This window comes from Geotrypetes seraphini, chromosome 2, assembly GCF_902459505.1.
Source record: "Geotrypetes seraphini chromosome 2, aGeoSer1.1, whole genome shotgun sequence".
Lineage (NCBI taxonomy): Eukaryota > Metazoa > Chordata > Amphibia > Gymnophiona > Dermophiidae > Geotrypetes > Geotrypetes seraphini.
Genome location: NC_047085.1, coordinates 199,648,732 through 199,668,827, shown reverse-complemented (window position 1 = coordinate 199,668,827; position 20,096 = coordinate 199,648,732). Strand labels below are relative to the sequence as shown.

The 20,096-nt window shown below is 41.3% G+C and overlaps 1 protein-coding gene across 6 annotated transcripts in view; it reads left to right on the top strand.

Moving 5' to 3' along the window:
• The window catches only part of SYCP2L (synaptonemal complex protein 2 like), a 230,729-nt gene extending 211,144 nt beyond the window's left edge, over positions 1 to 19,585 (top strand). For 3 of the 6 annotated variants that reach the window (XM_033930428.1, XM_033930427.1, XM_033930426.1), the window contains 4 exons: positions 2,116 to 2,215; positions 2,312 to 2,370; positions 15,590 to 15,710; positions 19,174 to 19,585. In XM_033930428.1, the coding sequence (XP_033786319.1) occupies positions 2,116 to 2,215; positions 2,312 to 2,370; positions 15,590 to 15,710; positions 19,174 to 19,242 (349 nt within the window). In that variant the 3' untranslated portion in view covers positions 19,243 to 19,585. The remainder of the gene's footprint in view (positions 1 to 2,115; positions 2,216 to 2,311; positions 2,371 to 15,589; positions 15,711 to 19,173) is intronic. The other 3 variants (XM_033930429.1, XM_033930431.1, XM_033930430.1) reach the window with 3 other exon arrangements.
• Positions 19,586 to 20,096: the final 511 nt, after the last annotated feature.

Below are 20,096 nucleotides of genomic sequence, written 5' to 3'. Positions count from 1 at the left end.
CCGATTTACTAATACAACTTACTCTGTGCCACTTCCGTTATTATTAAAAAAAAAAAAAAGGTAGGTGATACACATCTGCACACACTGCAAATACACACACAGGAGGACAAGGGGCCTACAGATACAGATTCAAAGAAAAAGACACCAAAACAAACACAGACAGAGAGAGCTAAAGTAACAAATACAGACAGCAGCCAAATACATAGATAGAAGGTGACAGTCAAAAAACAACAAAGAATAACAGGGGTCTAAAGAAACAGATTTAAAAAAAAAAATTAAAACTTTGGACAAGGAGAGAGAGACAAACATAAAAAAAAAAACACAAAAGGACATACACACACTAGGACATACACACACTGAGAGAGAGACACATAGCAAAGCAACAAAAAAAAAACCCAATTATAAATCTACACATTTCTTCTAGCACCTGCCACTATTTGTGTGTGGCTGTTTCTTCCAACCCCAACACCTCAAAAACCTCCTCCACACACCTGAACCCCCGTTTAACCTCCCATCTGACATTCCCACTGCGGTGTGACAATCCCATCCAAACCTCACTTTCCGCTCGCTTAATTCCTTGCCTACACCATCACTTCTCGCATTCTAAAAAAAATACAAACTGCTGCACAAGAAAATGGACAGGGGAATAAATGCTGCTGCAGCTGCTGTGCAGAGAAGTGGGGAGGGAGGTAAATGCTGCACAGGGAAGTAGGGAGGGGGGAAATGCTGATGCACAAGGAAATGGAGGGGGAGGGAATGCTGATATGGCTACTGTACAGGAAAGTGCACAAGGGGAGATAAATGCTGCATAGGGGCCAGAAAGAGAGACAAATAGGGAAACAGAAATAAAAGAAGAAAGACACAAGGACAGGGAGTGAGACAGAAAGAAAGAAAGACACACATACATATATTCTAGCACCCGTTAATGTAACGGGCTTAAATACTAGTGATTTTAATATTTTACTAGGCTTTTTATCCAATATAGGATATATTACTGCATTAAAGTCCCATCCCAAAATTAAATTAGAAGGAGATGATGATAATAGCTGTTGAAGGTTTTTTTAAAAATTCATCCTGATTCGAATTAGGTGCATATATATTAAATAATATCTTTCCCTGAGCTCATTTCACTTGAATCCACCTTCCAAGGGCCAAACATTTTTTATGTACTAAGATAACTACTCCAGCTTTTTTCCCTACAGCAGGGGCAGCCTGCATATTTCTTGAACTTTTTTGGTGTGGGGCATGACTTATGCTTCTAATGCATTGACTCCTTTTTGGACTCGGGATCTCTGTAGATCCAAGTTTCAACTCCAGTCATCAAACAATGAAAAAAATTTACTTGGTCTTCATGGAGTACCTCCAAGTTCTCCTGACAGCACTGGAGCCTCTTGGCCTTCTGACATGGCATCAGCATTCTTGGAACCCATCTTGCACTATCTTGGACATGCCCAACTTTACATTAATTATTTTCCAAACTGTACCTGCTAAGAGGCCCATTTCATCAGCTATTTGGAAAACCTTGATTCGTCTATCTGACAAAATTAAATCCTCAACTTTCTTGTGTATTTTTGTGGAAGTTGATTCTGCAGGCTGTCCAGTGTGAGGGTCATCTTCAATGGACTCTCTACTAAACTTCTTGCTCCAAAATTTTACTTTGTAGGATGATGGGGCAGACTCGCCATAAACTGATGAGAAATTTATCACTGAACAGTGCTCCAAATCTAGCAGTTTCTTACTTGATTTGCAAGAAGACTCTCCTGACATCCTGTCTCTTGGAATGTTGGATTCGTGCTGAGCTGCAATTGTGCATGAGTAACCTTGAGATATGTCATAACATGCACAGACTTGTTTAAACACGTTTGCTACTTTCTTTCATACTCAGGTAGATAAATTATTGAATGTCCCTCATATGTCTTTGGCAGTGCTATGTGCTTTAGATAAAGTTTCTGTGCCTAGCTTTTTCCAAAATACTGAGGCTTCTTGAACATACAAATCTAAATCGATCCTAAATTTCCATAGCTGCATGGCAAAACTGAAGCATGCTTATATATTTTGGGAAGGGGGGAAACCTTGGTGCCTGTTTGAGCAAACAATTATTTTAATACCTCACAGATTGCAAAAGCTGGATAACTTCCAGAAGATTGTGGTAAAAGAGCTGAAAATTCTTGAAAAGGAATCTCAGGAACTTGTAGATCTGGAGAAGAACACAGTAGTATGTACATCTCTTGCTTTGCATTTTTTACCAGTTTAATACAACTGACCTCCAAATATAATGGTTCCTTTTTCCTTTATAAAAACAATTTTATAGGAGTTCTGGAAAAAGCAGAGTATCACACTGAATTCCTTTTGTGATCTGCAGAAGCAAAGGTATTTTTCATGTTCATATGATGTCACGGGGTTACAGCACCTTGGTATTCTTCCCAGTGGTTCATCAAGAAATAATGCCTGTTCTAGCACGAATGGCAGTCCCTCCCTCCCAATTTCTTTTCACCCTTGGTGGTATGTTTCACCATTGTTTCACATTTGCCTCCAAACTAATGATGGTGGTGGGCCTAGCATTTGCTTTGCATCCCTTCTTTTTCCTTCTCGTATCACAGAACTCACCACCTTCACTCCTGTCCCATACCTAGCTCAGTCCCCTGTCTCTGTCCAGCCCATGTCGTGTGGACCCCAGCACTTTCCTTTACACTTTATCACCTTTAAATCCTACAGCTGCATTTACTTGTTCTAACCCACTGCTGATGTTACCACCTTCTAGCAAAGAGTATCCTGAGCTATAATTGAGTATCCTGAGCTATAATTGCGTCCTATTCGACGTGCATCCTAGCACTTCTGCCCACTGTACTTTGGCTACTACAGGGGGAACAGTGAGCAGGAAGTAGTTTTTGGACCCCCATATCCCAGCTGTTGGGGTGACCGTGCTTCTACTCCACAGGACTTCTGTTTTTGATGGAGGAAGGGGCTATAAACAGTATAACGGGGGGAGAAGGGTGTTACAGGAGTGCTGCTTTTGTTAGAGTGACAGGAATTAAAAACTGGATAACTTCCAGAAGACTCTGGAAGAAGAGCTGAAGAACTGGAGAAGAACACAGTAGTAAATACAGTATGTATATCTCTTTCTTTGCCTTTTTTTTACCAGTTTAACACAACTGACCTCTAAATATGCTATACTGTGCTTAATAATTTATTTAAAACTTGGTGTCCCTCATCTCCATAAGCTTTAATCACTGCCTAGCTCACGCAGCCCTTGTTCTGGGGGTGGCTATGGATTTGCAGATAGTTTAGAAGTGTAATTCCATGACTTTAAATGGTCCCTTATTAAATTACTTGCTGAATAGAACAGAACTATTTTGGCAGCATATCACTTCTGATATGGTTACCTTTGGAATCGTTCATACTATTTTTGCACTTGCATTTGCACTGTATGTAGTCTACTTGGATTTCAGTAAGGCCTTTGGCACGGTCCCTCATAGGCAGCTCAGGAATGAACTCAAAAGGCTTAAGTTAGAACATAAAATGGTGAACTGGATAGAGAACTGGTTGACTGACAGATGTAGAGGATGGTAGTTAATGGAGTTTTCTCAGATTAGAAATACAAGTAGTGGAGTACCTTGGGGATCTGTACTGGGGCTGATCCTATTCAACATATTGTGAGCAACATTACTAAAGGGTTGGAAGGAAAAGTTTGCCTTTTTGTGGATGATGCCAAGATTTGCAACAGAGATGACTCCCTGCTGATAGAATTGAAAAATAAATTTGCAGTTCTTAGTAATTTGCAGTTTAAAATCCAGCATGATACACATGGACTGGAGGAAAACCAATGTAGTGCTAATTTTTAAAAAGAGTTCCAGAAGTGATCCAGGAAATTATACACTGGTGAGTATGACAATGGTGCCGGGCAAAATGGTAGAGACCATTATAAAGCATGGATTAATGAGACAAAGCCAAAATGGATTTAGTCAAGGGAAATCTTGCCTCACTAATCTACTACAGTACATTTCTTTGAAGGGGTGACTAAACAAGTGGATTTTTAGGTGACCCGTTGATATTGTATATCTGGATTTTCAAACAGCAATTGACAGAGTACCTCATGAAACTCCTGAGGAAATGAGAAAGTCATGGGATAGGAGGTAATGTCCTATTTATGGATTAAGAACTGGTTAAAATATAGAAAGCAGAGTAGGGTTAAATGGTCAATATTCTCAATGGAGAAGGGTAAATAGTAGGGCTCCCCAGTGGTCTGTGCTGGGACCGCTGCTTTTTAAAATTTATAAATGATGTAGAGATGGGAATAAATAGTGAGAACTAAATTTACTGATGACATAAATTTGTTCAAAGTTGCTAAATTTCATGAGGAGCTTGTGAGACTGGGAGGCTAGGCATCAAAATGTCCGACATTTAATGTGAACAAGTGCAAAGTGATAACATAAGAACATAAGCAATGCCTCCACTGGGTCAGACCTGAGGTCCATCGTTCCCAGCAGTCCGCTCACGCGGCGGCCCAACAAGTCCAGGACCTGTGCAGTAATCCTCTATTTATACCCATCTATCCCCTTTTCCAGCAGGAAATTATCCAATCCTTTCTTGAACCCCAGTACCGTACTCTGCCCTATTATGCCCTCTGGCAGCGTATTCCAGGTGTCCACCACACGTTGGGTAAAGAAGAACTTCCTAGCATTTGTTTTGAATCTGTCCCCTTTCAACTTTTCCGAATGCTGTCTTGTTCTTTTATTTTTTGAAAGTTTGAAGAATCTGTCCCTCTCTACTCTCTCTATGCCCCTCATGATCTTATAAGTGATGCATGTGGGAAAGAGAAATCATGTTAAGAGTCACTACCCAGGAAAAAGATCTAGGTGTCATTGCGGATACAATGAAACCCTTAGCTCAGTGTACAGAAGCAGCTGAGAAAGCAAATAGAATGTTAGGAATTATCAGGAAAGAAATGTAAAAAGATGAAAATGTTATGCTTTTATATTGTGTGCAGTTCTGGTTGTTTTATCTCATAAAAGATATTGCAGAATTAGGGTACAGAGAAGGGTGGCGAAAATGATAAAGGGATGGGGCAACTTCCCTATGAAAAAGGCTAAAGCGGCTAGGGCTCTTCAACCTGGAGGAGACGACTCAGGGGAGTTATGATAGAGGTATATAAAATACTGAGTGGAGCGGGTAGATACGACTCCCTTGTTTACTCTTTCTAAAAATACTAATACTAGGGAGCATGTAATAAGGCTACTAAGTCACATGTGCCAAAACATAAGGCCCGCGGGCCGAATCCAGCCCACCTGGCCTTTTTATGTGGCCCACAGCAATGCTCCCGAACTTCCCCTTCTCTCAGCCCAGCATGTCTTCCTTCCTGTGCTGGTCCAATGTCGCCATCATGCTGAAAAGCTTGCCGGCCTCGGCAGCAATTCAGCAATGTTGTCCATGGCTCCCCTTCCTATGGCTCCCCTTCCTACTTTCTGTCTGCCATGGTCCACCCGGGCAAAAACAGGAAGTTGTGCATCATTGGAGGCAGACGAAAAGCTGGAAGGGGATCCACGGACAACATTGCTGAAGCTGGCAGATTTTTCAGCTTGGTGACATCGGACTGGCGCTGGAGGGAAGGACATGCTGGGCTGTGAGGAGAGAGTGATAAAGGGAGAGAAGTTGGACCAGGGGTGGTGTGGAGGAAGAGGGAAAAAGATACTTGAAGGGAGAACCATTGAGAAGAGAAAGGGAGAGACGTTGGATTTGGAGATGGAAGGGAAGGAGAAATATTTGGCCTGGGGGTGGAAGGGAGATATATATTGTTCAGCATCAAAGGGGGAGGGAAGAAGAACAACAGAAAAGAGAGGGAGCAAAATGTTGGACCAAGATGAGAGAGGAGGAGAGATAGAAGGAAATAGGAGACTGGGAAAGGAGTGAGATGGGAAATGAGAGAGCTACAGAAGAAGAGAAGATGGAAAATTGATAGGTAGCTGAAAATTTAAAAAGGAGAAGGATGAGAAAGAGGGTAAGATTTGAGTGGGCAGAGGCAGAAAAGAAAAAAGGAGGAAAGTTGAAAGGGAAAAATCAATATGTTGGAGACGGACTGGAGCAAGAGAGAAGAGGAGAAAAAAAATGGACAGCAGACACTGGAAAGAGAATTAGAAGATTGACAAAATCAGAAAGAAAAACTGGGACCAAAAGCAAAATGGCCAGACAACAAAAGGTAGAAAAAATAATTTTATTTTCTATTTTGTGATTACAATATGTCAGTTTTGAAATATGTATCCTGTCAGAACTGGTGTTAGACAGCAAGTGTGAACTAGGACTTAAAAGAGAGAGGAAAAGTCTTTTTAATTTATTTTGTATATGTAACACATACCCGGCATTGGTTGGAGAGGTTGTATCCCTATACTTCTACTAAGACTAACCCCCTCCTTTACCCACGCATAGTGTGGGTTTTAGCACCTGCAGCAACAGTAATTGGTCCGACACTCATAGAAGTCCTAAGAGCGTCGGAGCAGTTACTGCCGCTGCTGGCGCTAAAACCCATGCTATGCCTTAGTAAAAGAGGGGGTAAGTATCTTAATAAAAAATTTGTCCCTCAACTTAGCCTGTGTTTTAGATTTTGGCCCCTTATGTGATTTGAATTTGATACCCCTGTACTAAGTAGTAGATTTTAAGCAGGAGAAAATTTCTTCACTCGTGTAATTAAACTCTAGAATTCATTGCTGGAGAAAGTGGTGAAAGCAGTTAACTTTAAAAAAAGGTTTGGATAACTTCCTAAAAAAGAAGTCTATAAGCTGCTATTAAGATGGGGAAATCCACTGCTTATTCCTTGGATAAGCAGTAGAGAATGACACGGGAAAAAACTTTGTCCCTGCCCTCATCCTGACCCCGTGAGCTCAGTCCATGTCCCCACAAACCATCTGATCCCATCCACACAAGCCTCGAATAGTTTTATACTGAACTTATTTTATTAAAGTATAAAAAGAAACAATATTCTGTACAATTGTCATTTTATAAATCAAAGTTCTGGCTGCTGAACTAGAGAAAGAGATGTTCAGCTGGCAGGGCTTTGTTTATAAATGTTTATCAACACAACTAATATACTACATTATCTTAAAGCAAAAAAATGAAAATAAATAGAATTTTTTTTTCTACCTTTGTTGTCTGGTTTCTGCTTTCCTCATCTTATCATTCATTTCCTTCCATCCACTGTCTGCCTTCTCTTTCTCTTCCATATGTTCTGTTACTGTGCCTCTCCCTTCAATCTCTCCCCCACCCCCCTCCCCCCATTGGTCTGGCACCCATCTTCTTCCCTCCACTCACCCCATAATCTGGAATCTCTCTTTTTCCCATTTCCCTTCAGCGTCTGTTCCTCTCCACCCCACCTTCCCTCCCTCTCTCCATTCAGCATCTGTTCCTCCCCACCTTCCCTCCCTTCCCCTTACCTTTTTGGCAGGTGATTTCTAAATTTCCTTCCTACGAGCAGCTGGAGCGTTGATGTTGCATGTGGCTACAGGAAAGGTCATCTCAAATGCAACTTCCGGATGCATTAGAGATGATCTTTATGACAGCTACATGTGACTTAAATGCTCCGGCTGCTCGTAGGAAGGAAATTTAGAAATCACCCACCACGAAGGTAAGGGGCAGGGAGGGAGAAAGGGAGATGCTCGGATGGGGCGGCGACGACGATCAGTAAGGAGGGAGATGCTTGGATGGGGCAGCGGTGACGATCAGTAAGGAAGGAGGGAGTGCGATCAATGACCGTGCGCGTTCCCTCCCTTAACTGCGGAGACAAAGCCATTCACTGCTCCACGGGGCGGTGAATGGCCTTGTCCCCGTAGCCGTGGTGAATACTGTTTTTTCCCCACTGTTTCAGCAGGTTGCCCACAGCTTACATGGGTAACGGCTACCGTATCATTCTCTAATAAGAAACAAAATGTTTTACTCTTTGGGATCTTGCCAGGTACTTGTGACCTGGGTTAGCCACTATTTGAAACAGAATACAGGGTTTGATGGCCCATCAGTCTGTCTCAGTATGGCAGTTATGTTCTTATCACTAAATCCAATGCCTTTTTTTTTGCTTTATTCAATACTCTTCAATTGAAAGGTTCTTAATAATAATAATGATCAAATTTGTATATTGTGTTCAGTCACCTCCACCACGGTCACATCTGAAGCAGATTGGAACGCACTTTCAGCATCTACCAGCGGCAGCAGAAGGCTATTTCCTCCATAAGGGGAGCACGACTCAAGCAATTGGTGTTGGAGCCTACTAGGGCCCAGGTGATACTGGATCTGGTGCTCACCAATGGAGAAAGTGTCTCGGAGGTCTCGGTAGGCAATAAGCTAGCCTCCAGCGACCACAACATGATATGGTTCAACCTCAAAAAGGGTTTCTCTAGATCAAACACGACAACAAAAGTACTCAACTTTCGAGGCATGGACTTTAAACGCATGGGAGATTTTGTCCTTTAAGCACTGCAACACCAAGCGGTGACCGATAATGTGGAGGCTATGTGGTCAACCTTGAAATCTACCCTACACACAGCAACAAACCACTACATAAAATCGGTAAGTTAACGGCAAAGAAACAACAGACCTCAGTGGTTCACCGCAGAGATATCAGATCTCGTCAAAGACAAGAAACGTGCATTCATTTCCTACAAACGTTCGGGGGAAAAAGAGGCTAGAACAAAATATACGGCCAAGTCAGCAGCTGTCAAACTGGCAGTCAAAGAGGCCAAGCTTCGAAAAGAAGAAAACTTAGCAAAGTACATCAAAAAGGGGGACAAATCTTTCTTCAGGTATATTAGTGACAGAAAAAGAAACACGGATGGGATAGTACACCTCAGAAAACCTGACTGGAATTATGCAGAATCAGACACAGATAAAGCCGAACTACTAAATGAGTACTTCTGCTCAGTCTTCACCTGCGAGGCGCCGGGGTCTGGCCCACAGTTGCAGGAGAGGCACAACTCGGGAGACCTGTTTCTGAACCACGAGTTTACACCCAGTGACATCTACAGCGAGCTATCAAAACTCAAGGTGAACAAAGTCATGGGACCGGACAATCTGTACCCCAGGGTGCTCAGAAAGCTGTGTGATGTCCTAGCGGAACCGTTAGCCGTACTCTTCAATCTCTCCCTGAGTACAGGAAAAGTCCCTTTGGACTGGAAAACTGCTAACGTCGTTCCTCTGCACAAAAAGTGTTGCAGGGCAGAGGCTGCAAATTACAGACCGGTGAGTCTCACTTCGATTGTGAGTAAGCTCATGGAAACGCTAATCAAACGCGAATTAGACACCATCCTGAACGAGGAGAATCTACGCAATCCCCACCAACACGGTTTCACCAAGGGTAGATCATGCCAATCCAATCTTATCAGCTTCTTCGACTGGGTAACTAGAAAGCTGGACCTGGGAGAGTCCCTGGACGTCGTGTACTTGGACTTCAGTAAAGCTTTTGACAGTGTCCCCCACCGTAGATTATTGAACAAAATGAAATCAATGGGATTAGGTGCAACACTAACTGCATGGGTCAATGACTGGCTAAGTGGTAGACTTCAAAGGGTGTTGGTTAACGGTACCCTCTCTAAATCGTCGAAGGTGACCAGTGGAGTGCCGCAGGGTTCGGTCCTGGGACCGATCCTTTTCAACATATTCATAGGAGACCTGACGCAGGGGCTTCAAGGTAAGATAGCATTGTTCGCTGACAATGCCAAACTATGTAACACTGTAAGTAAAAATGATTTGTCTGACAGCATGAAGCAAGACCTGCTTCTACTGGAACATTGGTCCACGACCTGGCAGCTGGGCTTCAACGTGAAAAAATGCAAGATCATGCACCTTGGCAACAACAATCCGTGCAGAACATATACACTGAATGGCGAGACCTTAGCTAGGAAAGATTTATAAACTATAAAGAGTTACCTCATGCAAAATTTTCATTTCTTTAATAAGACGTTAACTATTTTGTCTTTTCTGCGGCCCTCCAGGTACCTACAACTCCAAAGTGTGGTCCTGCAAAGGGTTTTAGTTTGAGACCACTGTGTTAGATAGTCTTAAGGGAACATGTTATTTGAACAATTTTCACTGGTTGCCCATGGTATAGGGCAGGGGTAGGCAATTCCAGTCCTCGAGAGCTGCAGCCAGGTCAGGCTTTCAGGATTTCCACAATGAATATGCACGAGATAGACTTGCATCTCAAGGAGGCAGTGCATGCAAATCCATCTCATACATATTCATTGTGGATATCCTGAAAATCTGCCCTGGCTGCAGCTCTCAAGGACCGGAATTGCCTACCCCTGGTATAGGGTACCTGCTATATTTTTAGTATACAAGAAATAAAATTATTATTATTATTAAAGCAAAAAAAAAAAAGGCATTGGATTTAGTGATGATGAACATTTGAATGCCAAATTCACAAGTTTTCCCAGAAATATTTAATAGTTATATTCTTATGTAATGATACATGCATGGTTTGTTCTACAAGTCAGAAGAGACTGGAGGACTTGAATATGGAAAAGAGAGGTGATTTGATACAGATCTTTAAGTACTTGAAAAGTATTAAACAAACCTATTTTAGAGACAGGGGCAGTAGAACTAGAAGACAAGAATGGAGGTTGCAGGGAGGTAAATTCAGGATTAATGCATGGAACGCCCTTCTGAGAGATGTGGTAGAATCTAAAATTATGAACGAGTTCAAAAATGCTTGGGATAGACACACGGGATGCCTAAATAGAAAAAAGATGGAAACGCAGCATCGCTGTTATCTTGGGCAAGAATAGTGGGAGCTGAGGCCAGTGCTGGAAAGACTTGTATGGTCAGTGTGTTGCATGTGGTAAGAGACAGGTGAAGGGTTCACAACTCCAATGTGTTGATCATTTTATTGTCACATACTGCGAGGGGAAGGCATCTTGATTGGCAAGTTGAATACTGTTAGCAATACACAACTTTTCATCCTCATTATGTTTGGCTGTTGTTAGCATGGTAATGACTTCATGACCAGCATTTAACTATGGGGTGACTTGGGCCTAGAGTGGTGGGTGAGGCTCTGGTCACCTTGTTGAGCAGACTATATGGACTTGTGAGGATCTCTTCTGTCATAATTTACTGCGTTGGGGGCAGAATATGTTATTAAATGCACTGTTTAAAAGAAGCATTTTAACCTGATTCATTGAAAATTATATATGCTGGAATTTTATCTTGGTGTGTACAGGTTTTAAATAGTTATTTGCTCTCAAAATTAGAAATTGAGGGGGATGTTCAGCCACATGGCCAATGTGCTGTGGATTGTTAGTGGATCTGTCATTTCAAGTGTGAATGCTAAAAGTGCCAACAAAATGGCAACTTATCTGTTTGCAGCTCCTCTCTTCTCTATTTAACTTTGGGCCCTTCCCCTAGAACGGGGGTTGGCAACCCGCGGCTCCAGAGCCGCATGCGGCTCTTTTTCACCTTTGCCGCGGCTCCGGTAGTGTGGACGCCCCCTGGCCCACGGGACTCCCATGGGGATGAAAACAGCCTACCTAAATTCTGGCGATGCAGGCATTCAGCTTACAAGTCCAGCGTCGCGGCGGGAAATAGCCATGCTGAGCAGTGAGCTCAGCACGTATACAGATGAAAGCCTTGCTTGCTGATTGGTCCGGCGGCCCCACAGTGCTAGATTTGTTTTATAATGGTTTTGCGGCTCCAAGTTTTTTTTCTTTTCGAAAACGGGTCCAAGTGGCTCTTTATGTCTTAAAGGTTGCAGACCCCTGCCCTAGAATGATCAAAATTCTGTTCCAATTTAGAAAGCTAAGTTTTAGCCATTGAGCAACATATTACAGGCTTCTGGGTTTGCTGCCAGCATGTAGGAACTGCTGCCCATGGCCTTGAAGACCTCTGCTTAATAAGGGCAGAGAGCAAAGGGAGGAAGAGGTGGTAATTGGACATCTTGACTTGGAGGATCCTGGGCAAATACACTCCCACGGAAACCCCGTTGGAACTACTTCAATCCCTGTAGGATCTCATAATCCTGGAGGATTCCAATGGGTTTCCCGCGGACCTCCCCCCCTTGGATTTCCACAAACCATGTTTCTGTACAGCTCTCTACTCTAGATACTGAACCTTCTCTGTGTTCCTAACTAAAAATATAGCAGGTACCCTATACCAGGGGTAGGCAATTCCGGTCCTCGAGAGCTGCAGCCAGGTCAGATTTTCAGGATATCCACAATGAATATGTATGAGATGGATTTGCATGCACTGCCTCCTTGAGATGCAAGTCTATCTCGTGCATATTCATTGTGGAAATCCTGAAAACCTGACCTGGCTGCGGCTCTCGAGGACTGGAATTGCCTACCCCTGCCCTATATCATGGGCAACCAGTGAAAATTGTTCAAATAACATGTTCCCTTAAGACTATCTAACACAGTGGTCTCAAACTAAAACCCTTTGCAGGGCCACATTTTGGAGTTGTAGGTACTTGGAGGGCCGCAGAAAAGACAAAATAGTTAACGTCTTATTAAAGAAATGACAATTTTGCATGAGGTAACTCTTTATAGTTTATAAATCTTTCCTTGTTAAAGGAAAGATTTATAAACTATAAAGAGTTTTTACCTCATGCAAAATTATAATTTCTTTAATAAGACATTAACTATTTTTTCTGCAGCCCTCCAAGTACCCTATTTTATCTGCGGCTCTCACAGTTAAAGTTTAACATCATTCCTTTCTCAAAACTGACACATTTCAATCACTATATTAGAAATAAAATCATTTTCCCTACCTTTGTTGTCTAGTGACTTTATTTTTCTATGCTTTTAACTATATTTCCATGGCCTTCTTGTCCATTGACTGGTTTTCTCTCCGTCTTCACTTTCTGCCTTGTATCCATCTTTGGACAAATAAACAAAAAGGAGCAAAAACCTCTCTAAAACTTCGAGAGGAGAGTGATTAAAGAGAATATAGCAATTATGCAAAGTAATCACTCAAAAAAGTGTGAATAAATACTTATAAACATACAACTTGTTCATAGAGTTTTTTGAAGCTCAGAGAAATGGAGGTGATAACAGGGACGGATCCCAACATTACCACCTCACCCCCCAATCATTGCTACAATTCTAGAAGACTTGTTGTAAATGATGTCATTATTTAAAGAGTGCTGAAAGCTACTACTTTTGCAAGATGTAGAGCAAGATTGTATAAGTATGGAACGGCAAACTTTACTTTGGCTTGCGGGTTTCGAAGGACTTGGCCCGTTTCGTTCCTGCTTCAGGGAACCGAAAAAGGTCGGAAAGAATGTTATAATCATGGGCGCGATGACCTCTGAAAATACAAAGATTAAAAATTGTAAACTTTATTTCCACTTAGTAAACATTTTAAAAAAATGAACACAGTCAATAAAATCTTAGCTACATTAAAGCTACAGGATGGCGCTTACCTATTGTATACACTAATCTTTCTTAACAGCGTTCTGATGCAACTATCTCCTCATGGCGTGTCCGCTATTACTCAGACACCAGAATGGGTTTTGAATCATATGTGCATCAGCTCGTAAGCGACGTGCAGGGCTGTCCAGCCAATCACAGCCCCGCGCCAAGAAGCGGCAAGATTAAACAGATATAGAACAACTGTGAATAGTCTGTGAAGGAATGTGTAAGATCACAAAGTATTCTTTATAAAAAAGCTCGCCACTCGATCTCACTATTAAGGCCTCTTGGGTGAAGTGTGTCTATCTTAAAAATCCAACTCTGTTCTTTCCTGTATAACATCCCTTTTAGATCCCCCCCACCCCCACCCCCGAGGCAAACAAGGGTTTTCTAAAATGGAAAAACGCAATGCAGAAGGTCGGAAAGAATGTTATAATCATGGGCGCGATGGACCTCTGAAAATACAAAGATTAAAAATTGTAAACTTTATGAATGATTTGCTTGTATCCAATGCTGGGTGAGTGGTGCCTCAGGGACATGAGTGGAAATTCTAGATATGTGCTCACCAATTCGGGCTCGAATGCTCCGTACCGTGTGTCCTATATATAAAAGCTTACAAGAGCACTGGATGACATATACAACACCACTTGTATTACAATTAGTAGGAGTAATGGATCTGCGGCGGTGTACCCACCCTGGTACTGCCATGTCTTGTAAAGAGGCACTATATTGGTATACCTACATGATAAACATGGGGAGTGACCCCCCATAACTGACAACATTAAAGAGCACCCTGAAGAAAATTGAGATCAAGTCAGGTACTGTTTCAAATTGCGACCCCAGGAATAGGCATAGGTGGGAGGAGCTTATAAAATATCATGGTACTGCAGAATATGCCAATGAGAGTTAATAATATGTTTAATTTTAAATGCATATTGGGAATATGGCAAAACACATACTGTAGCAGCTTCACTAGATGTTTTAGTGTTGGTAGTGAACAGAACATCTCGATGAACATACAATGCTCTTTTATATGCTTTTTTGATGACTTTGTCTGGGTAACCTCTTTCTTTGAATCATTCTTTCATGTCCTCTGCTTTGTGTACAAACTCTATGCGAGAAGAGCACAGGTGGCGGAGCCGCAAAAATTGTCCTGTGGGGATGTTGTCCCGTAAGTGCCTAGGGTGGTGACTTTCATATCGCAGCAAATTATTTCGAGCAGTAGACTTTCTGTAGATGGTAGTATGAAATCTGCCTCCATTCAATGTGATGTTAATGTCCAAGAAAGAGGAATCCTGGTAGTGTATAGCCAGCAGATCAGAGCAGAAGACAGAAAATCAGCCGGCGATTGGCAGCAGAAGGCAGGAAGTCAGCTGACACCGGCAAGGGTGATCGGCGGCAGAAGACGAGATTGCATACAGACCGCAGGCCGCTAGTTTGAGACCACTGATCTAACAGAAATTTTGCAATGTTTTGAATCATTGGTAATGTTTTCAGTGTGTAAGTGGGTAGTTAGTGCATTAAAGACCAGAGCTTGCAATATTATACCAAACTCCCTTTCCTCTAATACATGCCACAATTTTGCTGGAGCCTCAAGTTGAAGAAGGTGGTACAAAACATTTTAATTTTCTTGTATAAACTTATATTTTTGAAGATGTGGTCTCCAGAATTGTACACAATCAGCGGAAGAGGTCGACTGGGGATTCTCCTTGAAATTGAACCAGTTGACATGGAATAACCCAAATTCAAAATATTTTTTTTCTATATTGAAAGTTTGTTTATAAGGAAAGCCAGAGATCGCCTGTGGTATATGTAATTTCCAGTATAATTCCTGGTGCAGACTAGCTTGGGCCTTACTCTCCTGATCTACTTTCATGTTTCCTGTTGCTAAGGTTGCCATATGGCTCCAGAAAAAAGGACTGATTGAGACATCTAGGTCTTACTTCCATTGCAGATGTCTCAATCCTGGCTTACCGGAAGCATAGACACATGATGGCAGATAAAGGACAAATGGCCCATCCAGCCTGCCCATCCGCAGTAGCCATTATCTCTTCTTCTCTCTAAGAGATCCCACATGCCTATCCCAGGCTTTCTTGAATTCAGACACAGTTCTTACTTGAAGCTTAAACTTTGCAATGTGGAGTTGCTTTCCTATATTGATCTAAGATTATGAATGTAATAAAAAAAATAAGATTTGTTTGGTCTCCTTTCAGGTTGAAAAGCATGAGCTCTCATATAGAGGAAACTGTGAACACTTTTGAAGAGACAGTGCAGCAGATTGCCATGGTATCTATACTGATGCATTTCCCTTTGAATGAGAGAAACAGATTCAAGGTCTTGGGCATCTTATCTTTTATGAAGACTGCATATGAATATATCCTATAGTAGTTCATGGAATGAAACAATATCTTGGCCTCTGACTTCCTTGATATCTAATCCAGTTTTGGAGCCAGATTCTCTAAAGTCACTGTGTATTTAACGATGTCACTAAATCATCGTTAAATGCACGTATTATACCACCCGATTATCAAAATTGCTCACCATGGTCTAGTTAATATTAAATTGAGCTCTCCGGGCGTTTCTCCAAAAGGAACGCCCCTCTATTTACGAGGAATCTAGGCCAATATTTTTCAGATGAGTCTGAGCTGTCATAACCTTACTTTCCTGTCAGGACCTGACTGTTTGGCTCAGGCTGTGACAGGAAATGAAGCACCACAAATGGCCTGGATTCCTCACAAATGGAGCCCAAAAAAGGCTTGTGGTCTAGGCCCCCGCCTCAACCATTGCCACCCTGCCAGTGCCCCCCCTGCATGAAGGATGCCCACTCCCTCCTGCTGCAGGGTTGGGGGACCCCCCTGAAACTCCCCACCACACAAACCTGGGGGTCTAGTGGGCTGTTCCCCCCTCCCCACTGTACCTTTTTTAAAAGACCGGCAGGATGGATGGCAGGCCTTCCCCTTCCCAGTGCACAAATAGCATTCATATAATTTGCATGCTATTGTGCTGAAAATTGCCAGTAAAACAAAAATTGCTCCCACCACCGTATTTTTTTTAGCATGGTGTTGGAGCTTAGAGAATCTGGCAGGGTATGATATAGAATTCTCTGTTGGGGGGTTCTCAACCCAGTCCTTGGAACATAACATAAAAACTCACTTTTATACCGCAAAACCGTTCTATGCGGTTCACAAAAGATTAAGCGTGTACAAAGTGAATACAGTAAGTAAGGTTAACCTAATTTCCAAAAAGATTTAATAAAAAGATGTTTTTAAAGCACACTGAAATTGTTGGTGTCAGAAGACATAATCAAATGATTCAAATCTTTGTCCCATAATGCTGCTTGAAATGACAGAAGGCGTTGATGAAATCTTTTTAAAATTTGCAACCCTTGGCAGGCGGAAAAGTGAATAACGCCTGAGATTTTCTGGAACACACCAAGCAGTCTGGTTTTCAGTATACCCACAGTGAATATCCATGAGATGTATTTGTATACAAGGAATGTAGTGCATGCAAATCTCTCATATGTATTCATTGTGGTTATCTTGAAAATTCTTGATGTGTTCCAAGGACTGGGTTGAGAACACTTGCTCCTAAATTGACTGACGCCGATTACCTTCTTTATACTTGTCTAATATACCCAAACATTGTGTGACCTGTAAATCTTTTTGTTTGATTCAGTCATGAGAACCTCTGTTACACAGATTGGCAACAAAGTAGTAGCTCAACCCAGGCAAACATTACATTCTAGTAACCCAACCCCCCAAAAAATATGTTGACATATGGTTGCCACAACAGGAACTTAAAGCTTGGTTAGTAAAGAGGAAATTATGCTGAGGGCAAAACTGCAGTAGAAAAAGTAATATAGCTAGAAAGAGAGGTGAAAGATGCCTCTGGTGAAGTAGAGGAGAGATGATTCTGAGGGGTGGGTGGAGAAAGAGGAGAGAGATGATATGGAAAAAGGAAGGTGCTTGGTGAACAGGAGAAGGCAGAGGAGAAGATTTTATTGGTAGAAGTTAGGATTTTAGTGGCTTCATTCCCCCCCTTGAAAATCAGCTCAGGGGGCCACCTTAGCACATGTGCTATATAGCCCTTTGTAAACAGTTTGACTTCTCTAGTAGGTAGTAAATTAGTCTAGATGAGCTTTATGGATGTTACTGGAACTGGATTAATCTACTATTTTTCTGAAAATAAAGATGTGGTGGTTCATGTGAGGGGCAAGTGCAAAGGACAAATACCAGAAATTGTTGGGGTTAACCCTATAGCAGTGCAATGCTGTGGGGCAGAAAATCTGTGATTTTCTATCAGCTCAAACTTCATGAAACACTCACAAAATTTGACTCTTATGTTGGGAAGATGGAAGGGTAAACATGCTGTCTAGTCTTTAGTTTGAGTTGACACTTATCCAGGTGTTGACTAGTAAGGGGGATTGGGAGGAGGATAACTTTATTTAATTGAAATGTAATATTTTGATACAGAAAACATTTGTTCTATTGAGATTCTTGTATTCCACACTGTCTCCTATTGGGTTTAATTTGGATCATAAAAGGAAACCCTCAAGGGGAATTTCAACTTAAAATACAGTTTAGTTAACAAACATCACAGTTAAATGCATTAAAGATAATTAAAATTGATGCTAAACAGGTTTTAATAGCTTTCCAAAAAAGAAAGATTTACTATGCCCTAAACTGAGTGGTAAGGGATTCCATGATTTAGCACCCAGATATGCAAAGGGAAATCACAATTGTTCCTAGAGATGTTCTTCACAGAAGAGAAATTTGTAGGTTTGTTATATTGGCATGTGAACCTGCACATGGTTAGTAACCTGTGCATTAAGAGGTATCTGCTCTAATGTGTTCAACCTTGTAATTGAATGTGTTGTGAAAGAAGAGCTTAAATTTTAGCTCCTCATTTTCTTTCATTTAATTGCAAAAGATCAATCTAGGACTTGTGTGGTATGCCTGTCTGCCAGCAGATGGAGATAGAGAACAGCTCAATTTTGTCTTCTAATAGGCAGTGCAGACAGAGTGAATCAGCTCAGTATTCCTCTATAGCAGGTGTAACACATATCCTGAATCCTGACACTACTGGATTGACTTAGACACTACTTCTGTTCCAATATTTCTGGTAGAAGTTGAGTGGGGGGTGTTGTGAGTCATCTTTAGCAGTGCAGGGAATACCTAATAGTGCAGGTGATCCTTCTTTGCCTAAAAGTTTATTTTTATTAAATTGGGATAATTTTGTTTGTCATCAGCTGTCTGTCTTTATTTTATTTCCATTAAGAGACAAGCACAGCATTCAAGATGTAAAAAAAAAACAAAAAAACCCAAAAACCTGTTCAGCTTGGAATTTTTATCTGGACATCTTAAGTCTTCTAAATTCTTCCCTCTCTCCTTAATGACACGGCAATGGAGCATTTGCTCATTGAGACTATAAGGGCCTGGTCATGTCAAAGGGATGGGTGCACTCAGACCTAGAGGATTAGATCACCTCTTACTGGTGATTTAAGGAGGGTGCAATCAGTGAAGAGGTACTTATCCAGTCATTGTGGTAGAGGTGGCAGTCTGAGCTTGCTGTGTATGCCATTTGAAGAGTGAGGGAGAGGAATGGCAGAGAAGTGTAACAGAAAGAAGGTGAAAGGTTAATCAACTGTGCCGTGGTTTTAATCTATGAATCCCTGGTTTTTACTGATGTTACAGCAAAGTGTCTTGAGTAAAGGTCATAATTTTGTATATCTGTAAAATCATGAAATTGGTGTAATATAGTTGGAATTTATTTGAACTTCTGAATGCGTTTTTTGCAGGAGGAAGAAGTCTTGCAACACATGGAAGAAAATCTTGAATTATCAGTCACTTCTAATGAAACAGCATAGCCCATTATAGTAGAAATGTATTTTAAGTTTCTGTCTGTTGATTATGTGAAGCCAGAAGTAATAGTGTGCAAACACATTGAAGCTCCTGGTCTGCTATCACACAAGAATTTCTCGAGCCACAGCAGCATGCCATCTTGCACTCAGGATTTTGTGTCCCCAACTTCAATACTGAAGAAATATTTAGGTTTTCCACTTTTGATCAGAAAATAGTTATGTTTAAAGGGGGGAAGAGGATGGGCAATTCACTGTATTTTTTGAGTGCTATGAAATCATGCAAACTCTATTGATCAAGAATGGATTTCAATTAATATTTGAAATAAAACTGCTGAACAAATAAATATTGCTGCCCAAGAGGTTGCTGATCATGTGGAGGTATATTTATTTGTCTCTTTTTTTTTTCCACTTAAATTTGCATTGAAAAAGACAAAAGGAGGAGTTCCATAATATTAACAACTTGAGTGATTTATTTTTTTATTAACAAAATACTACACAAGTATCCACTTCTTCAACAGAATAGGAAATTGCAAAAAAAATAAATAAAAAAAATCCATAACCATGGACCATTCAGGTCTTTATCTGCCGTCATCTACTATGTTACTATGATTAAGAAGAAAACTCTTAATTTTCCTCATTGGACCCCAATTAGAAAGGAGGAGGAGTTGGTATAGTAAAAGGGAGATCAAATAAGCAGAAACATTAACCCCGTCTTTTACTAAGGTGTGTTAACCGATTAGCGCGCGCTAACGCGTCCATAGACTAACATGCACGCGTTAGCATTTAGCGCATGCTAATCGGTTAGCGCACCTTAGTAAAAGAGGGCCTAAGATACCCAAAAGGCTTAGGATGATATAATT